Here is a 22,255-nt window from a genome sequence, read left to right as displayed (position 1 = left end):
GTTGCTCAAAGGCTAATTCCTGCCCATGGTCCTTATCTACCGCCAAGGCCCTCGCTCCTGTGTAAGCAGAACATCTTGGTAGGTTCTTAGATCTCAAATCTGAGCTTACTGTGTCTTAAATTGAGAAGTCTTACATTTTTCATTGCATTTTGAAATAAGTCCCATCTTTTAAAGGAAAAAAACCTATCATTACTGCTTCCTGTGCATATTGATCTCCTGGGCATACTACAGATAGCCTGGCGTCCTCAAATACCAGGGGATTTCTGAGGCAGCACATAGGTTTTGTGAACTGGTATCAAGTGTCAGGAAAATTCCTTTGAGGCCTGCTCAGTGTTCCTTTCAGGGACTGACTTCTGAGTCGAGCTCATCGAATACATCTTCTTCTCAGAACCACTTGAGAAGAAAATAGCGTTTGCTGTGTCTGCCATGACATTCATGTAGGCCTCATAGAGGCAAAGACTTTCACTCGCTTCCTAAGTGACATTGCTATTTGTAGACTTACGAGTACACCGGAGTTTTGAAACAAGTATATTCTTATAAAGCTGACGTTGACAAAACTTCTGTTGCCTTGAGAGGTATAATCCTGGAGGAGTTTAATCCGCTATGAAAAATGGAACCTCTTTTGACATTGAGTCCCAACCTTGAATGTTCTTTCCTTTCTTCCGCCCTCAGAGAAGCATTTAAAACAAAGCAAACAAACAAAACACCACCACCAAACTCAGTCATCGAATTAATTCTGACTCAGGGCCACCCTGTAAGACAAAGTAGAACTCTGACAAAGCCAGGCCCCTCCCTGTCACCAGTCCTTCCTCAGGCAGCATCCGCTCAGAGTCACTCGGCTAACCCAGAGAGGAGAGTGAGATGAGCCTGTAGATTGGATTCTTTTGGCCTCTTGTCTTCCGTGTAGACAATCTGTCAGGGAAGCCAAAAGCCAGCATTGAATTTCCGCAGTACCGTTCTTGGTCTTCTTCTTCATAAACTGAATGTGTTTTAAAAGTAGGCCATTTTCTTAGGCCAGACCCTAGAATTCTTGATAAAGGGTCTACCCAGCTCCAGCCAGTTTAATGGGCTTTTGATCTTTGGATCTTTTACTGTTGACCCTGTATCTGATGGAGACAGAGCTAAATGTGAGAAATTTTCACCAAAAGCCCATGTATGCTCTTGGTGTCATTTTTTGCGAGCTCGGTTTAAGGAATAGCCTCTTACAGATAAGGTCTCTGCTGGCCAGAGGGCAAGAGGGGGCTAGAGGAGCATCCAGGAAACACAGGGCTGGACTACACACTCAGTCTGAGGACTTTTCACTGGCAGGGGCTCTTGGAAGCCTGGGTCGGTGCTTCTGTGGCTCCCCAGCCATCCCCTGCTGTGATCATTACTGCGTATGTGCTAGAGTGGGGCTCCCCTAGCGCTGTGGGCCCCTCGCATGCTTTATATTTGTCTCTTCCCTCTCACCACAGCTAGCTGCGTAGCCAGTCCCCGAGGGGCCAGGTGAGTCTGTGTCCGTGGCCGCCTCTTCCTACAGAAAGGCTGGGCACGCGAATGGAAAGCTAAGTTCCGCACATGTATCACCTTTTAAGAACATTTGTTGAGCTCACATGTCCAGATACTTAACTGATGGCGACTTTCATCCTCTTACAAGCTCCACAAAGTGGGGGTTCTTACTTTCTCCTCTTTCTAGCTGGGGAAGCACGGCATAGGGGGTGAGACGACTTGTCGAGGGTCACAGAGAGTCGAAGCAGGGTCGGGATTCACACCTCGGCATTCCGACTCTCGCCCTCCAGCCTAAAAGTGAGATACTGTGTAGTCTTACTGTGTAATAAGGGCAGCATAATTAACACGCACTCAGCATGATTTATCAGCACTGAAACCATTCCCTGATCCCAGCGCTGTTCTTTTCCGGTCCACTTCCCCGTAGCCCCATCACCAGCTATGCAGTCAGTCGGGCGGAACTCGGTGCCATCCTGTGACAGTCCTGTCGGGGTTTCCTGCTGGAGGGCTGACTTGCTCTGTGGTCTATTTGGGTTGTTTAGGTGCCAAAGGCAACAGAGGAGTACCAGGATTCTCAGGCCCCGATGGAGAGCCAGGGCTCAAGGGTTTTCCAGGTGATCCAGGCCGTGAAGGGTTCCCAGGCCCACAAGGTAAGTGAATCCCGTGCCCCTATGCAGCTGCCGGTTCGGGAAATGGCCTATGTACGCGACGCGATAGATCCCCAGCTCAGTTATCTCACAACCTTTAGAAACTCTCCCCACAAATACTTGATGACAAGTGGTGTACTTGTCCGTGGAGATTCAAGATTTCACCATTATTCCTGCACCTGAGCACATGCTAGGAACCTTCACATGACAAGGACTAAAAAGAAAGCAAGCCAGCAAGTCAAGTCAGACGCTGCGCAGCCCTATGGGGCGGAGTAGATCTGCTTCATAGGGAGTCTAAGGCTGTCAACCTTTGCTGAAGCAGGCTGCCGCATCTCATTCCCTCGAAGTAGCAGCTGGGTTCATACCACCAACCTTTTAGTTAGCAGCCACTGCACACCCAGAGCCCCTCCTGGTTACCCAGGACCCGCGAAACACTAAGGCCCTCTTATTGCTAGACAGTCCCTCCTTCGTTGGAGCAAAGTCAACTGCCCAGTCAGTTCTCAGTTGGTTCTCTCTTAACCGAGTATGGGATGTGCATGTCTGCTTCTTCGCACACACGTTGGGAAAGAATGCTCACTGCTGCCCACGGGCACCTCATTCTCAGGCAGAACTTAGCCCAGTAATAGAATGGTCTTTCTATGAAACAATTTCCAGACCCTCATCACCCTGCTGCAGCCCCGACCCCACCCCCACCCACAGCTTGTCAGCATTCGTTCTGAACAAGATCCAGAAACTGACTGAATGCTTCACATGTCTGGAATGTCACACAGCACAGTGAAACTGTTGTGGCCTCTGATTAGACACTTGGCAATTATCTTCAGCAAATGTTAATGGAATTCTGCCTCGCTGTCACCACTTAGACCTCAATGCACTGCATCAGTCTGCCGTAGACTTTCCCTTGCTTCCAGCCCATAAAGATCACTGTGACCTCGAGCCTCTATGTTTTGCCAACGCCTCCAGGAGTGTGCTTTCTGGGTCTTAGTTCAAGGCACCATATGATCCTACAATGGGGAAGTTGTCGTGCCTGCACGTGAGAGGGCCGATCTGAGTTGTCTTGTTGACCTTCGGGGAACATCTAAATGTTTAGCTGTCACAGTATTGCCGCTGAGGAGACGTCTCACACACACAAAGTATAAGCGTCGATTACTTTAAGAGAAGAATTCCTTTAGCGCTTCCTTCGCTTTGAATCTGGAAGTCCCTCGTGCTCTTCATGGGAATGCAGAGCCAAGTCGACATGAACTTCATTCAGGGGTCTACTGTAGCGGGAGCTGCATAGGGCGGCCCTGTTGCTGGGCGATTCGGCCGCCAACAATGTGGTAGGAAGTCTGTTCCCGCCTGTCATGCACACCTTTCAGTGAGCAGGGAGACTGAGGTAGACCAGATGAAAGTGGTAAAGAGAGGCCTGATGGATTCAGCTGTTGAAATGTCCTCCATTTTTTATGGTACTTAAATACACTGAGTCCCTGGGGGGGAGAGGGGATGTAAACCCACCACCTAATTAAGAGGCCAGAGGTTCGTATCCTCCCAGAGATGCTTGCAAAGAAAGGTCAGGCGATCTATTTCTGGAAACCAGTCCCCGGAAACCCTGTCCAGCGCAAGTCCACTCTGACACACGTGGGCTTGACTCTGCAGTGACTGGTTTCCCTTCCTTTCAAAAATGCTGTCCTCCGCCACCCCAGGCGCATCAACATCCAACTTCAGAGATGCCAAAAATAAGTCTACTCCAGCTGTAGAAGGCACGTTTGAGAGTCTAAGTCATAGCTCCTCGGGCGCAGTTACTACAAATCGTATGTCCACATTTTAATGGAAGCCCTAGCCCACCTCAATGAGAGTAAGCCCATCATTAAAACGTGGGAAGGGGAACCCAGCTGATGACGACTCGGTTTCACCTAGGTCTTTGTGTCTTCCCCAACCCCGTGGTACCCATTAAGCCATCTCCCAGTTTGCGGACCTGGCTGGGGCCTTGCAACTGTACAAAGGGCCTGAGGTCCCGATCCTTTGAGTCTTTGGCTGGGGTTGTTCCCCACCCGGCCCAGGGAGAGGAGACAGCTCCTTCCTCCTCCTCCCTCCTCATCCAAACATAAGGTGTGGCGTCTTCTGTACACGTGATCGTCTCTAGCGCATGATGCTCATAGGTGCAGGGTTCTCTCCTCTGACAGCCGAGTAGCAGTAACCTCAGAAACCTTTCCTCCCAAGCAGATGTGTGACTGTCAGCACTCGGGGGTCAATCAGAGGGCACAGTGCGTGGAAAGGGGAAGTCACGTGTCTGAGATCATTTCCCCCAGTGGCGTCAGCAAAAGGCACGGCTCTTCAAGCCCGTGACAGCCACCGCCTCCCCATTCCGACATGTGATGGCTATTGATTTTCATGGCGCATGCCACCAAGGGGCTTTCAATGCCTCTGCAGAGTGTTTGTGAAACGGTCCACTAAGGATGTGCTACCAGGAGGATAGGGGGGGGTCAGGGCAGCAGAACTTGGCCTCGGATCCCGCTGACAGCCTGCCCCGCTTCTCTTCAGAGAACAGCCGCCCCTCACTCCCACGCAGAACACAGCAGGTCCCGCCCGAAATAGCTGTGTGTGTGTGTGTGTGTGTGTGTGTGTGATGTTCCAGACCTCGCAGCCATGAACTGTGCAGATCTACATGTGAGGAGGCGTTAGTCCTAGAGGCCTGGGGTTCGACTAGCTAAGTGTGAGGGGGCGTGGCCAGAGGGAGGAGCGAAGGAGACGGAGTTTCGGCCGCTGACAGAAGCAGGTGTATGCAGGGCCTTCAGCTGCCCTCGAGCTCGTGAGGACCCTCTTGCCAATCCTTAGTTTTCAGTCACTGCAGAAAGCTTCGCTTCCAGTGTCACATTGCTTACCTGTGGTTTGGGGTCACCTGTGTTTCTTTTCAGGGTTCATGGGACCTCGAGGATCCAAAGGTGCCGCAGGATTCCCTGGACCAGATGGACAGCCAGGCCCCACAGGGCTGCCAGGGCCAAACGGACCCGCAGGCGAAAGGGGGCTTCCAGGAGAAGTCCTGGGGGCACAGCCCGGGCCCCGGGGGGACGCTGGACTGCCTGGACACCTGGGGCTGAAGGGCCAACCCGGCCAGAGGGGCCCTCCTGGGTTCAGAGGTAAGCTGCCCCTTGGGGAGGGAGAGTCCCAGCTGTGTTATCGGAACTCTGGCTCCCGAGGGCTTCGCTGAAGTTCCTTCGTGGGGAGTTGGTATGAAGTGACAGTTCCAGATGACATCTGTCTTGCTTTTCACTCCCCTCCGTGTCGTTCCACCATTCTTGGAGAACGTTTTTATTGACGGGATAGCGGTCCTATGTTTACCTTCTGTAGCGGGGAAGGACGCCCTGGGATACCTCTAACCATGACAGTCCGAATAAGAGACTGTTCTCAAGCTGCACGGGAATCACCACTTGCTGTTTCCGTTGCTTTCCTGGATTTGTACCATGGTGCCAAGGAGAGGTGGCTCTGACCATCCTTAGCCACAGGTTTAGAGGAATGCAGAAATCATCCGGAATGCAATTGTATTGCCATGTGTAAACTGGCCTTGGTTTGAGATTTCACAAAATGTGTTCACAATATTCTCAAGACAGTACATAGAGCAAAATAGGAAGGCAAAATCCTCAACCCTGGGGCTCAGAGAAACAGTAACTGATGTGTGCGCAGGAGCCTCAGACTGCCGTAAAGACCCAATTTATGCAAAACTGGCGCCCAGAACCCTACGCCCCCTCATTGTAATGGAAAGGTGCGTCACTGCCTCATAAGTATTGCTGGTCCTCATATGTTGGAGATGGCTCTACCGTATGTTGGAGATGGCTGGAGCACTGAAACTGAAGACGTGCCCTCCATGTTCCAAGTCAAACGTGAAATGAAGGATGCAACCATGGCGATCTGTGGAGCCCCGGGACCACCAGGATGCCTGAATCCCACCCAGTCTCACGCAGAATGAGAGCTTTGGGTGTAGACATGAGGAGCTGCTCTCCCTTGACGGAGTCAGGCAATCGTTAGATCAGGGCGGGCAGTGTCCACTCCGAGGGCCAGATAGGCCCACAGAATCATCAATAGCACCTCACATCACACACCTCCCCAAAGAGAAGCCGGTCAGCCGTCACACGAGGGGCGAGTGAGTGAAATGACTGGGCTTCAGGTGGATAACTGCGTGGTGGTGAGCGGGGTTAGCAACAAATGGCCCTCGGTAGAAAAAATGGTTCCTCACCCCTGCTTTCAAGGAAGACACTCAGGGCTTCATCAAAGATGATTCTTATCTGGCAGGCAGACCCATTAAGCTCCTGAGCATGAATTACTTTTCAGATTAGCTTGTCACTTTTCTAGCAGTGCCAAAAGGGGAGTGGAAGAGAGGGCAGGGGGTTCTTGAGGACAGTGAGAGGGGTCAGCATATACAACTCTGATAGTTACTAGGAAAACCAGCAGAGGACGTCATGGGGGCCCATACGGAGACGCCCCAGTGTTTGGGCCCTGGAATGGGGCATACTGAAAGAAGCAAAGAGCCCAAGGGGGAGTAGAGACAGACACACACATGTCTACACACACGCACACCCACACACAGAGACACTCCTGAACCATCTTGCCCTGGCCCATGTGTGAAGGTCATTTGATAACATCACCCAAGCAACAGAGACCCCATGTGATGACAGCAGGCGTCCGCCCTCACCCACTTGGCTGACTAGAAGGTCCATTTGTGTTATAAAATGTGACTCCCCGGGGAGCTAGGAGGATGTGGCAGCCCTGAAGGGACTGTCAGCCTTGCCTCGTGATTATTCAAATGAAGAGCCCTTCCAGACTCACGGAAGGCAGCGAGGAGCACACACTTCCATGTGTCAGCATTTCCATGATCCATCTGCTCTGCCATCCAACTGTGCAAACTGTGCCCCAAGCTATTTTTGGCATAAATGTACTTCTGGTGAGTGTAAGATTTAAAAAAAAAAAAGATTTTTTTTAAAACCCTAAAACATTTCCTGCAGACTTCAAAATGGCCGAGGGTAAAACAAAACAAAAATTATGAGAACACAGTTATTTCTGGTACTTCATGTAGGTCTCCCCCGTTCCTTGTCTCCAGACAAGGCAGCATCTCTCGTTTGGCAGAAGCTCGCATTTTCAGATGGTGAAAACTTGCAAGGAACTGCCTCACATCCCAAGTGACATTTTGTGCCCAAAGGCCACTGGAACAGCACGCAGGGGACCCTGGCTCCTGCCTTGATCCAGCCTCTGCCTCTGAGCAGAACTTTCTGACTAAAGTATGCCTGGAAACCCACAGATTGGATTCTGTGTTGCTGAAGGGAGCTGATTGGCTTTGGTTTGGTTTGTTGGTAGTTGTTCCTGTTTTAAGAGATGTTCCATAAATGGAAATTGACCCAACATACTCAGCACCGAAGCAGTTATCTCAATAGGCGAGTAAAGGGATAGCATGCCCTAGTGCCTGGTTTCTCTTCAGGCAACCCTGGCAGCCCCAGCAGTCTTTTTCACACTCATTTATCCGTGGCCTGGCCTGCCCACTGGGTTTCCCGGTAGTTCAGAAGCAGGCACTCAGCCCAGTCCTACTCCCAGAGGAGACGGGCTCTGCTTGTCTCAGGTAGTTGCCTCCGTTCATCCATAATTTCAGCATCACTTGAAGCCAGAGCACCACGTGTGATTACAGTCACCAAGGCCCCCGTTGACAAGCAGAGGTATCTGCAGGGAAGACTTTGACTTTGCTTCTTAGAAGGTCACGCCCACATCAATGCCTACCTACCCTTGCAAACCTGCTAAACCCATGAGCGATCACACTTTCCCCCAGAGCGCTAAGCTTTAAAGGTAGAAAACCACAAAAACATCCTCATTCCTGACAGTAAAACAGGAGTAAAGGAGACTGTGTCAGTCCGGGTAGACTAGAGGAACAAATTCATAGACACGCACATGTGTATAAGCAAGAGCTTTATATCAAAGAATAATTGTATATTAGGAAAATAACCCAGTCCTGATCAAGTCCATCAGTCTGATAATAACCTATATGCCCAATACCAGTCTATAAATGCCTCTTTAAACCCATGTAATACATGTAATGACATTGAATGCAGGAAGATTACATGCCAGTGGGGGGAAAGCCTTGTGGATCCAGTGGCGGTGGAAGCATCTCAGTGCTGGCAGGGGTTTCCATGTGGTTCCTCCAGCTCCAGGCTCCATGAGCGTAGCTCCATGTGACTTGTCAACAGGAAGATGAAGCAGAAAGTGTGTGTGTGGCCTCCAAGGAACTATTTATCTCCTTCACGCTTCCAAATGAGGTCATCAAGCTACTACCTGATTGACAGGCTAAACACCACCTCTTCACTCCTCACAGTCTCAAGTCTCAGGTTATGTAACTACCACAGAGACTACATGCATTCGTGGATCTCAAAGAATCTCTTTTGCAGACTGCTGCATAGACTCCGTTTCCATTCTCACTGCAGACATGTCCCTCCTGTGCGGTTTTCTTAATCCAGTGACTGGAACACAGGCTGATAAGCAGAAAGCCCGAGCCGTTCCAATTCCCATAGGTCCTGCCCCTGCATGCTTCATCCACCCCGTTTCAGATGCCTCAGCCTTGCAGGACCGCCCGTGACCTTGTGAGACTGTTAAGAGGCTCCGCTTAGATTGTATAGCTAAAGATCCTTGGGAAACCTGCTGCAAATGCCAGGAGTTCATATTTTTCAGTCATTAATAATTAGAAGATAACTAGAGTAAGCATTAAACTGCTAGGAGAAAGGGGGGGTTGCCTAAGCATACATTAGTGGTCCTCGTAGAGTTTTAAATTTTTTTAAATAAAGTATTTAGAATGTGTCCATGATTATCTAACTTCTGAGTAAATGTAAAGCTCTCATGGCCATCAGTCAATTCTGATTCATAGTGACCCTATAGGACAGAGTAGAGCTGCCCCTGTGGGTGTCTGAGCCTGTAATCTTGACAGGAGCAGACAGCCTCGTCGTTGGCCCACAAAGTGATTTGGCGGGTTCAGAGATTTGGTGGGTTCGGTGATTTGGTGGTTATCAGTCCAACAAGTAGCGTACTATACCACCGAGAGGGAGAAAGAGGGAGACACGAGAACTATAGAAATTTCATGCACGTGTTACTCTTCCTCACGGCAAAAAGAAAATTAAAATTTGTAGCTGCAAAGTAGGGTAGATTTCGCTACAACGATGAAGGGAAAGCAATCAATGTATGAGGAACTCTGAAATCTGGAAGAAAATGTCAAAACCCCAAAGGGGAAAAATAAGAGCTAGTGGCAAAAATTTTATCCGAGTGCAAAAACTAGAAGAAAGGAATTCAACAAATAGCTAAAGACACGGGTGAACGAATAAATCCGTACAGACTTTCTGAAAGGACTATCACAAACCAAAACCAAACTCACTGCCAACTCATAGCAGCCCTTCAGGACGGAACAGACTGGCTGCTAGGCTGTCAACCTTGATGAGCAAATAAAGCTTCCTGTTTCTCCTTCCAAGCTGCTGGTGGGTTTGAACCACTAACCTTGGGATTAACAGCCCAAAGTGTAAGCCACTCCACCATCAGGGCTCCTTAGTACTTTCTCAAGGTAGAAAGGCATTTAATTTTACTCTGCCTTAACCATGAAGTTAATTTCTAGGACATGTTCCTAAAGAAATTACCTGCACCATGCATAGGGATGTATATTCAAAATATCTGTTCCTCGTTGTTTGCAATAACAAACACAAACAAATGGAATGGAAAGAAAAGTGCCTAAGTACATCCATATGGGGGCCTGTCATACAATCATTTGCAGTAGTGTGGGAAGTGCACAAAACAATGCCAAGTGGAAAAAGATGGCTAGAAGCAGTAGTTTGGATGCCGCCTCAACACTGTATCTCTAGGTACGTTTGTATGCACAGAAAAAAGACAGCAAGGAAGTATTCTAAAGTGTTATGAATTACTTTGATTTTCTTCCTTATATTCTGTGTTTTCCAGAAAGTTAGAAAAAATAAGTTTGAAACTTATAAAATGACTGTACATGTAGACAAGGGGACGTCCCCTCACAGAAGGGTCACAGGAAGGGATGAGCCAGCCAGGGTGCAGTAGAGCACCGACGAAACACAATACATTCCTCTAGTTCTTTAATGTTTCCTCCCCACCACTATCATGACCCCAGATCAACCTTACAAATCTGACTAGGCCAGAGCATGACACACAGGATCCACGACAGATAAACCCCTCAGGAACAGTAATGAGAGTAGCAATACCATAGGGGTAGGGGGAAGGTGGAGGGGAGAAAGGGGGAACCAATCGCAATGATCAATGTACAATGCGCCCTCCCAGGGGGATGAACAAAAGATATGTGGGTGAATGGAGACAGCAGATGGTGTAAGATATGAAAATAATAATAATTTATAATTTTTAAAGGACTCACAAGGGAGGGAGGGGCAAAAGAGCTGATACCAAGGGCTCAAGTTGAAAGAAAATATTTGGGAAATGATGATGGCAACATCTGTACAAATATGCTTGATACAATTGTATGGGTTGTTATAAGAGCTGCAAAAGCCCCCAATAAAATGATTTGCTAGAATTAAATATAAAATTTTAAATGACCTTACCGTGTAGATAGTGGTTGTGCTCAAATGCAGAGGGTTGCCTCACCTGTCTGATCCCTGGCTCCTGCAGGAAGCCAAGGGATGCCTGGAATGCCGGGACTGAAGGGACAACCAGGCTTCCCAGGACCTTCAGGCCAGACAGGACTGCCTGGCCCTCCAGGACAGCACGGATTTCCAGGAGTTCCTGGCCAAGCAGGGCCCTTGGGACTGCCAGGTCCCCTGGGCCATGGAGGTAAGAATCTACCCTCTCCGAAAGGGATCCAGTTGGCTGCTGAGAACCCGACCAGCACAGTTCTCAAACAGTGACCCAAAGAACCTGCCCTTGAGTGTTGCCCAAGGTCCCAAACCAGGACACACTTTCCACCAAATGAGGAAGACTTCGACATGCCGAGAAACCTGTTCATTGTGTATATCAATTGGGTATATTTGGGTTTGGGGGAGGATTTCACTCAAGGGGAGTGGGGTAGTAAATACATGTATATCACTGCAAATAGTTCAAAAATACTGCTCTTATTTTGAGACAATTATTATTTGTATGTCAAAGTTGCATGACTCCAGAGAATAAAACTACTTAGTTCAGAAAGACAGAAGGGTGGGGCAGTGTGAGCAGATAATGCAGGGAGATGAAACTGTACACCTGTGGCAGCTGGACACTCCAGATGGGGAGGCCCAGCGCATCACACAAAGGCCAAGGTGGGTGCCAGGGGGCCAGTGAAAGAAGTCGCAGGCCCAGACACCCATTGGGCACTGCCAGGATTGACTGAGGTTGGTGAGCAACCCCAAAGCCATTCATGCTCTCAGACCTCTTGGCCTAGTAGTGGCCTCCAGACTGGTGGATTTCAGGGACTGCTGAACTGTCCGATACAGTTTTGCATAAGCAGTAAAAGCGTTCTACTCTTTATTTTGCCAAATAGGAATTATTGTCAGTGTTATCCTATTATTTCAAAGGCTAAGACACTACAATGTTAAAAGAGTAGAAAGGACACAGTCACACATGAAAACCATTAAATGGAAAACACTGGGCTTTCAAAACACAACCTTGTCCTTTCCGCAGCTTTGTCAAGGGTCATTGTCCAGGCGATCAAGGGAACCCCTACACTACACCACGTGTAATTCATCCATCAGCGAGGATGCTTCCGTGTTCCTGAGCCTCAGGCATTCCCCTGGAAGGACCAAAACTCTCTCTCAAAATTTGAGACTTGACTGGGATGGGGCCGCTGTGACCCACTGCCACGCGAACCTAGTGCCTTCGGGTCGATTTTAACTCGCTTCTACCCTGGGGGACAAAAGCCAACGTCCGGTGTGTAGGTTTCTCTCCACCCTCGGGTCACGCCTTGAAAAGATCCCTCAGGGTTTGTCATCTTCCATTTCCTTTCCAGAGTGTTTTTCCCGTGGAGAAAAGTTCAGTCAGTGATGGGAAGTGATTGTTAGGAGAAGTGTTCTCTGCGTGTCTATTTGCTTCTTGTTTTTAACCATTTCCCTTCCGTGTTTTGACAGGTCTGGCCGGTGACAGAGGGGACCCAGGAGATGCAGGCGCCCCTGGTCCTGTGGGCATGAAAGGACTCTCTGGTGACAGAGGAGATGCTGGCTTCTTGGGTGAAAGAGGGCACCCAGGAAACCCCGGATTCAAAGGCATGAGCGGAATGCCTGGTATTCCGGGGCCAAAAGGTGATTGTGGAACCCTGCTGAAGGGGAGGACCCTGACAGGGGTGGGAGGCGGGTCAGCTAATATTGGGGACAGCACCGTGGGTCATCCCCATCATCCAGTGGGAGGCTGACCCCACACATCTGCATACCGGAAGCCTGGGGACTCCACTTACCCCAGTAACTGTCAGATCCTGGAAAGACCGGCTAATGCGAATCTGAATGAGGTGCGCCGGATGTGCCTCGAATTGCCAATTTGTTAACTTGCCAACCAAGACTGTATCACAGGATTCATCATCCGATCAGGAGGCTGTGTGGTGGTTATAAACCCGAAGAGAGAAATGTAGCTTGTCTCCAGGGTAGGCTTGTTTGTACACACACGAGCAGGCCATTTTATCTAGAAGCAGAGCTCCCCATCATCCTTTTGGATACGGCAGAAGACAGATGGACTTTCATCTGACTTCCATGCAGGGTACGCCTGGAATGTCACATCCATTTCCAGGGGAGCTCCCTCTTCCTCCTCATGGACTGTGGACCTGTGCTGTGTCCACCTTGCCTCTTAACTCAGTGGCTTTTCCTTTATCTCTTGGTTCTAAGGCCAGCCTGGAGGCAGGCTGGCTCTGTATCCCTCCATCGATGCATTGATCAGGGGTCCCCGTGGCCCAAGAGTTGAGCATTCAGCTGCTAACTGAAAGGCCTATGGTTCAAATTCACCAGCTGCTCCAGGGAGGGAGGGTGGTACCCCAGCAGTCTGCTTCCATCACAATCCCAACCGTGGAAACCCTGTGGGGCAGGTCCACTGTCCTATAGGATCAATACAAGTCGGAACTGACATATGTGGGTCAATGGGAAAAAAAACACTTAGAAAAACGGTGCTCTAAGGAATTTCTATGTCAAATAAGGAATCTTTGCTTGGCATCTTCTCGTGAAAGACGGTGCTGAGGTGTTATCAATAAGTGACTTTGAACTGTTCTGCTCTTCGTATTCAGGGCTAACCCGACACTTTTCTCGTTCCCTTTCCAGGTGGCAAAGGTTCCCCTGGGATGGGTGGCTTCCAAGGCATGTTTGGGCTGAAAGGAAGACCCGGGCATCCGGGGAGCAAAGGAGAGCCGGGATATTTGGGGATTCCTGGTGAAAAAGGGCTGGCTGGTGAACCAGGTGTGAAAGGTATGTCCATTGCTCTTAAAATTCCTTTTCCATGGTCGGGAGTGGCTCTCAGAGACATAGATCAATGCTGCTCATGATTAATCATCGAGAGGCTGCCGGGTGTCTGGGAAACCTGAATCCAAACGCTTGTTTAAAAAAATTTATATATATATATATATATATATGCTCTCCTTCTACTTCCTTGGAAGCTTACCAGTGAGCAACATGCTAACCAGCAGCATCCACCAGCAGACAGCTGCTGCCTCCCCTCCCCAGCGATGGTGGGGTTTTTGTGGTTGCCTGTTGCTGCGAGTCCACGCCAGCTCACGGAGCGCCGTGGGGCGGAGGGGTTTCCAGGCGGTGATCTCTCAGAAGCCTTTCTGCTGAGATGCCTCTGCGTGGGCTCCATCCGACAACCTTGGTGCACCTGTCAAGTCCTGAACCATCTGTGCCGCTCAGGAGCGCCTTCCCTAGGGTTGACCCTCGTGAATTCTGAGGCGCAAACAAGATGGCCGTGGAAGCAGCAGCTTTCCTTATTTGTTTAAGATTAAGTTGGAGTTCTGTCTCATCAGAGGACACATGAAACTGTAAAAATCATTCTCTCGTACGAAATACCAATGGACACCATGTTGATTTTGGATAGTTTCCATGAATGTCCTCTTTGTGTACACCACATTCTCCTGGCAGGTTCTGTCGGAAAAGAGTGGGAGCAGTCTTCTCCCCTCCTCCCTCTTCCCCTTCTCCTCCCTGCTCCCCCTTTTCCACCTCCTTTGAACCCCCATGTATTCTGTGCTCAGTGGGAGAGCTCACACCCAACCCTGGCCCAGGCCCCCAGTCTCCTCCACAGTGGACCTTAGGGGAGAGACTTTCTTCTGTTTACAGAAGAAAAGGGAAAGAGGGGAGGGGACACCCGAATGTCCCATCCCCACATTGTGTCCAGCTGTAAAGCTCCCTGGTTAGGGCATCCATCCAGCTTCCCTGGTGGCTGAGTCTCTCAGACCTCAGCTTTGAAGGTGAGCGGTGAGGCTGGGAGGCTGTGTCCTTCAGCGTTCTTCCACGGAGTCTGGAGGTGGGGACAAGTGACGGTGTTCCCTTCTCTTCCAGGCAACCGCGGGGAACCCGGCCCTCCAGGCCCACCTCCTCTCATCATGCCAGGGATGAAAGACATGAAAGGTGAAAAGGGAGATGAAGGACCTATGGGATTGAAAGGATACTTCGGTACAAAAGGTGAGACCATCAGGCTTAGGCTGACCTGTGAGCTGTCAGCCTCCTCTTTGCTCTCTCGCTCTCTCTCGCTCTCTCTCTAGAAATGGCATCTTCACAGGCATGCCCTCATGCCCTGCTGTGGGTGCCAGACTTTAGCTGTGTATTAATACTCCTGAAGTCTTCAGAGACCTCCAGAAGGGAGCTAATGATATAACTCTCAGAAGAGGCTCATTGTCCTGCTGTCGGATTTCTACATTCGGGATTGCAAATTGACATCCCCGTCTCCTTACAGGCTTTCAAGGAATGCCAGGTGTCCCTGGGCAGTCAGGCATTCCTGGGTTACCTGGGATGCCCGGCTACATCAAAGGAACCAAAGGAGACATCGGCGTCCCTGGCGTGCCCGGTTTACCAGGATTCCCTGGTGTGGCTGGCCCCCCAGGAATTATCGGGTTCCCAGGGTTCACTGGAAGTCGGGTAAGTTGGTGCAGTTTGCTTTGCTCAGCTCATTCGCGTGGTGCCTGCTGATAAGAGTGCTTTAGCCCAGCCTTCCTTGGAATAAGAGTTGTCAGGTGACTACAAGGTTCCAAATCAGAGGTGAAGGGCATTTCGAGATCCTGGTCAAGAGTCGGGAATGCTGGGCATGCGCCTGGCTGTGACCAGAGTGTCCGGCAGGGCCTGGTGTGGGGTGAAGCAAACGCCATGGAGGCCTTGTGAGAAGCTCAGCATTTATTCTCACCAACTGAGAAGAAAGCCTCCGTGTTTGTATGGGGGCCTTGGGAGAACGCAAAGCTTCCATTTCTAGAGACCACAGCTCCACACTTGAGCAAGTATGCGGCCTCAGGAGTTAGGTCCATTACTGATTCATGGAGGCCCTTGGAGTCGGGGCCTTCATTCAGATCCAGCCCTGCCGTGGAGTCCTTTCCTCATTCATGGCCAGTCTTCTGAACATTTGGTATGGGCCCGGCACTGTACAGGCGAATGGTGACCGTGAGCAGGACTCTCACCTGCTTCCTCCTCTGTCACATGCAAGAATTATCTACCTGGCATGTGTATATGATACACATGATGCAGAGAACAGCCTGGCTCTCCGTAAACTCTAATTTTATGGGCTGTGGGTATCCACTTTCCTTACCTTTCCATCCTCGGCACTCAATCAACGCCTTCCTGGCAGAGCCCACTGCAAGCAGACCAGAAATTCTAGTGACCTTTAGCCATGGGCCCAGGCTTATCGATCTGTCTGGCTCTCTCTCTCTCTCTCTCTCTGTGTGTGTGTGTGTGTGTGTGTGTGAGAGAGAGAGAGAGAGAGAGAGAAGTCCTCCGATGTCCTCTTCTCATAAGCTGTAGCTGAGCAGATCTTAGAGTCAGTCTTTTGTGTGTGTGTGTGTGTGTGTGTGTGTGTGTGTGTGTGTGTGTGTGAGAGAGAGAGAGAGAGAGAGAGAGAGAGAGAGAGAGAGAGAGAGAGAGAGAGAGAGAGAGAGAGAGAGAAGTCCTCCGATTTCCTCTTCTCGTCACTCCCATAAGATGTAGCTGCAGCCAGTCTGGGCACTAAAATGTAAAAACGTACTGAGATCTACCAGCGGAGGTCTAGGATGTATTCCTGGAAGGTTTCTTCATAATGGCTGAAAACTGGGGAGAAGCCCATATGCCTGTCAGCAGGAGAAAGGATAACCGTGGTGGGTTTAAACAAACAATGGATGCAGGTTATAAAGAAACTACTGCTAGATCCACACCCCAGGAGACTAAGTAGACGCTGTGTTGACTGAGCTAAGCCAGAAGCAAATGTGTCCATTTGTAGGCTGTCCAAAGGCTGACAAGACTGTTGGACAGAGAGAATTCGGAAGTGTAGCTGCCTGTGGCATGAAGAAGCAGTACTTAACTGGGGGATTATTGATTATTGACTAGGAGAAAGGCTGAAAATAGTCTCCCTTTTAACCTGAGTGGCAGATGAGTAATAATTCCTTGAGCTGGGCATTTAGCAAGAGTGGTTTTACTGCTTGAATGTTATACGCCAATAGAGTAGATTTTTAAAAAAGAAATATAGATGATTATTTAAATATGGAAGTAGCCTCAGACAAGTGCTTTGACAAACTGGAGCTAACACTCCTAATTTAGAGTTACGTTAAGCCCTGCTGAAAATCAAAACAGCCCACTGTCACTGAGTTGACTCCTACCCAGGAAAGTCCCGTGTAGGGCGTCCACGATTGAAAGTCCTTACAGGAGCAGACAGGTTCATCCTCCTATAGAGGAGCAGCCAATGGCTTTGAACCACTGACCTTACAGTTAGCGGCCCAGTGTCCAGCCCACAGCACCACCAGGGCTCTAATCGCCCTGCCAGGAAAGGGTGATCGGTGCTGTAAAATTAAAGTCAGAGTGTCCATGCCAACACAGCGGCAACCAATCATAACAGAGCCGGAACCTTCGCCCTGTCTTTCAGAGAAGAAATGTATCTTTTTCCTGAAGTCGCAGAATCATTCAAATCCCATTATTTGCCCGTGGCATCGTTTAAGGAACGCCGAGCCCTTTCTGCAGAGAGACGTGCGCGGTGATGTGACTGTTGAGCATCTAGAGAGCAGGGTCTAGATTCAGGGAACCCCGGGAGTAATCTCATTGTGCAGCATACTCTCCCAGGGATTCTCGGCAAATTATTTCACTTTTCAAAGCTTCAGCTAAGAAGCTCTGGTGGCTTAACGGGTAAGCACTGAGCTGTTAAGCAAACTGTGGAGGGGTCGAGCCCCCTCAGCATCTCTGCGGGAGAAAGGACCTGGCAGTCCGCTCCCGAGGCGAGGAACCCCATGACCCTGCCGTGTAGGGTTGCTCTACGAATCAGCTCACCGACACAACCACCTTCATCAAAGCAGCTCCGGGGTGCAGCAAGCAGGCAGGCGTGGGACTGCTCGCTGAGAGGTTTCAGTTTAAGCCCTTCCATCCCGTGGTTCTTTCCAAAGCAAAGTCCCTGCTGTGGAGGCAACTCCGATTCACAGTGACTTCAGAAGACAGAGTAGAACTGCCCTCAGGGATTTCCAAGCTGTAAATCTATACAAAAGCACAGATACTCCTGGGATTAAACTGCACCCCATTAGTAAGAATCAGGTGCTTACCCTCTGTGCCACCAAGGATCCTAGTTGCTCTGCAGGAGAAAAAGACTAGTGGTCGAGTTCTGCCCAGATTACAGCCCATGCAGTCATTCTGTTCGTGCAAGGTACTATGGTCAGACGTCACTCAAGGCCGCCTAACCAGTTTCAACTGTCTCATCTGTCAGATGGGAAATAATAGTATCAGCCTCGTAAAGACGCAGCCCTGGTGGTAGAGCACATTCTGGGATGGGCTGCTAGCCCCCAGGTTAGCTGGTCAAAAGCACCAGCCCCTTCTCAGGAGTAAAGTGAGACTTTCCACACCCATAAAGAGCTCTAGTCTCGGAAATCCCCAGAGGCAGTTCTGTCCTGTCCTACAGGGTCGTGATAAGTCAGAATCAACTCGGTGACAGTGAGGGTGGGTCTGGTGTGCCTCAGAAGGAAGCTGTGCAGGGTGCATCAAACCAGCCCACCTGGGGAAAGGGTGGCGGAGAGGGAGTCTGCAGCCAACAACCCCCCTTGCCAGGGCTCTTGCTCCACCCTCACACCCATGAGCTTTATCGCTGGTGTTATTACTACGAGCTGTTCCGAGAGAGAAGTTGCCGTATGTGTTGCTTTATCATTGTGGCCAGGCTTGAGGACTGCTAGCGCACTCCACGGGTAGCTATCCGAGCCGTTCAAAGTGAGAGACATCACACCAGCCTCTTTCAACTGTCTTCCAAAGTGGCTTCATGTTGACCTTTATTCCAGGGGGACAAGGGTGCTCCGGGGAGAGCCGGCCTCTATGGGGAGATTGGACAGACTGGCGACTTAGGTGAGTGTTGTTTTCACAGTGAAATAGCCGTCAGCGAGTCAGAGCTCAGCTGCTGTTAATTCTTCTCCAATACATTCCCTTTGGAATGTAGCACAGAAGCTACCGCCTACTCCTCCCCGCATCCTACCCCCCCCCCGCATCCTTTTCCTCCCCCCCCCCCCCATCCTTCTCCTCCCTCCCCGCATCCTACTCCTCCCTCTCCGCATCGTACTCCTCCCTCTCCGCATCCTACTCCTCCCTCTCCGCATTGTACTCCTCCCTCTCCGCATCCTTACTCCTCCCTCTCCGCATCCTACTCCTCCCTCTCCGCATCCTACTCCTCCCTCTCCGCATCCTACTCTTCCCTCTCCGCATCCTTACTCCTCCCCGCATCCTACTCCTCCCCGCATCCTACTCCTCCCCGCATCCTACTCCTCCCTCTCCGCATCCTTACTCCTCCCTCTCCGCATCCTACTCCTCCCTCTCCGCATCCTACTCCTCCCCGCATCCTACTCCTCCCTCTCCGCATCCTACTCCTCCCTCTCCGCATCCTACTCCTCCCTCTCCGCATCCTACTCCTCCCTCTCCGCATCCTACTCCTCCCTCTCCGCATCCTACTCCTCCCTCTCCGCATCCTACTCCTCCCCGCATCCTACTCCTCCCTCCCCGCAACCTACTCCTCCCTCTCCGCATCCTACTCCTCCCTCTCCGCATCCTACTCCTCCCCGCATCCTACTCCTCCCTCTCCGCATCCTACTCCTCCCCGCATCCTACTCCTCCCTCCCCGCATCCTACTCCTCCCTCTCCGCATCCTACTCCTCCCTCTCCGCATCCTACTCCTCCCTCCCCGCATCCTACTCCTCCCTCCCCGCATCCTACTCCTCCCTCCCCGCATCCTACTCCTCCCTCCCCGCATCCTACTCCTCCCTCTCCGCATCCTACTCCTCCCTCTCCGCATCCTTACTCCTCCCTCTCCGCATCCTTACTCCTCCCTCTCCGCATCCTACTCCTCCCTCTCCGCATCCTTACTCCTCCCTCCCCGCATCCTACTCCTCCCTCTCCGCATCCTACTCCTTCCCGCATCCTACTCCTCCCTCTCCGCATCCTACTCCTCCCTCTCCGCATCCTACTCCTCCCTCTCCGCATCCTACTCCTCCCCGCATCCTACTCCTCCCTCCCCGCATTCTACTCCTCCCTCCCCGCATCCTACTCCTCCCTCTCCGCATCCTACTCCTCCCCGCATCCTACTCCTCCCTCCCCGCATCCTACTCCTCCCCGCATCCTACTCCTCCCTCTCCGCATCCTACTCCTCCCTCTCCGCATCCTACTCCTCCCTCACCGCATCCTACTCCTCCCTCTCCGCATCCTACTCCTCCCTCACCGCATCCTACTCCTCCCTCTCCGCATCCTTACTCCTCCCTCCCCGCATCCTACTCCTCCCTCTCCGCATCCTACTCCTCCCTCTCCGCATCGATCGACTGTTTGGTGTGCAGTATTGCGCATCGATCACGACAGTTTAGAAAGCTCACCATCCAACAGCTTCACGCCGTAACGCAGTGTGCTGGCCCTGATGGTTTAGCTTGTTGTCAACTGGTCTCGGCCACGATTCTCAGTGGTTGGGCAGTGATGGTGTGTTGTATGTTGGCACTTGTTATGATGTCATTACTCTCCATTTTTTGATCCGATGTGGCCATCCTCTGTGCACGTGAAATGCTGATTGTCACGTACTGACCCGGTCTTTGGAAGGTAACCATGTCAATCTGTGAGGAATGCGTGTAAAAAATGAACCATGCTCTACCCGGAACCTGATCTCAGCCATCTTTCTAACATAGGTGATATTGGAGAGACTATTAACTTACGAGGAAGCACAGGCCTGAAGGGAGAACGTGGCAGCACAGGAATCCCAGGTACACAACGAATTTTTCATTTCTTCAGTTGTGATCCCTTATGTATTTCACCACTCAACTACCTAACCTGCCAAATGTAGCAGTATCTCTGAGCACTGAGCATAAGTTTAAGAGCCACAACAATGAGCTCCTTGGTCAAGATTGTTCAGGAGCAGGCAATATTCTGCTATAAATAAGGTCACAAAGAGTGGCTGCCAACTGAATACGAGTCGAAAACAACATAAATAATTTTATAGTGAATGAGTATTGATCTTTGAACCCAAGGCATAAGCAAGACTTTGGAATTATTAATGAAATAAAATCCTAAACCATGACCAACCTAAGATAAACTCTCTCAGAATCAACACTTAGTGGATGGGAGTAGTCTAGGAAGTGTAACATAAAAAATAAGGGATAGCTTTGGCTACTAAGATGCATTATAGGACATGAACCAAGTAATGTAACAACAGATCTTCTCATGAACATTACTGCTTGTGTTAGTCTGGGTAAACTAGGGAAACAACTCCACAGAAACTCTTATGTTTAAGAGCAATTTATATATAAAGGGTAAGTACACATTAAGAAAGCTTCCCAATCCAGTGCTGTCCAGGCCCGTAAGTCCAACATTAACCCATATGTCTGACACCAAGCTTCAATCTCACAAAACACAAGCAATGACGCCGACTGCAAGAGAAAAGCCAAATCAGCGAGTGGGTAAGCATCGCAGCACTGGCAGGGGTCTCCATGCACCCAGGGCTGCCTCAGAGTAGGTCCATGTGGCTTCTCCTCAGGGATGTCTTGCAGGAAGTGAGCCTTGCCAGCTGAAGCTGGGAACTGGCTAAGGCAGCTGCACCCTGGTCTAACCATCAGAAAGCAAGAGACTCAAGAACTAGAAAGGCGTGGCTCACCGAGCCATGTATGTCTCCTCCCTTCAAGTAATCCCACGTGTTTATTGGCCAGGTTGGCACAATAAACCTTAATTATCTCACTGCTTATTGGGGCCTAGGATAAAGGGGAGAGGGGACTGAACCCTTCTCTTGAGTAGGGCAACAGACAGCTATCTGAACTCTGTTCGTTTTGCAGGGGGCCTCAAGCAGCACATCATCTTTGCTGACATTATTAAAATTCAAATAAAAAATGTCTGCCTTTAGTGATACCCCCACGTGTCTAAAATTGATGTTTACTTTCTGGTTTTGTTCTGTTGGGTATATTTGTTTGCTTATTATTTTTTTAATGGGAAGGCCTCAAGATAATTCATTTTCTAGACCCCAAAGTCCTTCTAGAGATGACCCTGGTGGAAGAGAAAGAGTCTGTCCACATTGTTGGTCACCAGGGAGGATGTTAAACAAGTTCTTTATCATCCTACTTCTCGGACTATCATGGTACCCTGGGCTATTGAGCCATCTAGTTCTCCTCTGGCTGAATCTCTCATCCTAAATAATTTCTCTGCCTGCTATGTTTGCAGAAACGAAACCTGCGACTATCTTAGCCACTAGGAAGGTTTCATTTATTCAACTCAAAATGTGTCAAAGAGGAAAACTACCTCCTCCAAGAATTAATGCTGTTGTTACACTTTGAATGTTGATGTCTTAGTTGTTGGTCTAGTGAGACCATAAAGTTGAATCTTCTATCAGGACCAACCCCCGGAGGCTGTATCTCAGAATTGTGATTCCACAGGGGAGGGTGTGAGACCATTTGTATCAGCCATTCTAGAGGGTGGTCCACATTCCTTAAGACACGTGAGGTATGTGGATCAGCCACCAAACCATGTCGATAGGAGAGGACAGGGGCCATGGACCGTACTCCTAGATGA

The 22,255-nt window shown here is 50.1% G+C and overlaps 1 protein-coding gene across 1 annotated transcript in view; it reads left to right on the top strand.

The window, feature by feature from the left end:
* The window catches only part of COL4A2 (collagen type IV alpha 2 chain), a 224,879-nt gene that overhangs the window by 181,720 nt on the left and 20,904 nt on the right, over window positions 1-22,255 (top strand). The window contains exons 28-36 of the mRNA XM_075563428.1: window positions 2,028-2,135; window positions 5,024-5,245; window positions 10,767-10,928; window positions 12,194-12,364; window positions 13,364-13,507; window positions 14,591-14,713; window positions 14,985-15,166; window positions 18,514-18,577; window positions 20,389-20,463. Coding sequence (XP_075419543.1) covers window positions 2,028-2,135; window positions 5,024-5,245; window positions 10,767-10,928; window positions 12,194-12,364; window positions 13,364-13,507; window positions 14,591-14,713; window positions 14,985-15,166; window positions 18,514-18,577; window positions 20,389-20,463 — 1,251 coding nt within the window. The remainder of the gene's footprint in view (window positions 1-2,027; window positions 2,136-5,023; window positions 5,246-10,766; window positions 10,929-12,193; window positions 12,365-13,363; window positions 13,508-14,590; window positions 14,714-14,984; window positions 15,167-18,513; window positions 18,578-20,388; window positions 20,464-22,255) is intronic.

Source organism: Tenrec ecaudatus, chromosome 11 (genome assembly GCF_050624435.1).
Source record: "Tenrec ecaudatus isolate mTenEca1 chromosome 11, mTenEca1.hap1, whole genome shotgun sequence".
NCBI classification, from domain to species: Eukaryota; Metazoa; Chordata; class Mammalia; order Afrosoricida; family Tenrecidae; genus Tenrec; species Tenrec ecaudatus.
This window is presented reverse-complemented; position numbering and strand designations above follow the sequence as displayed.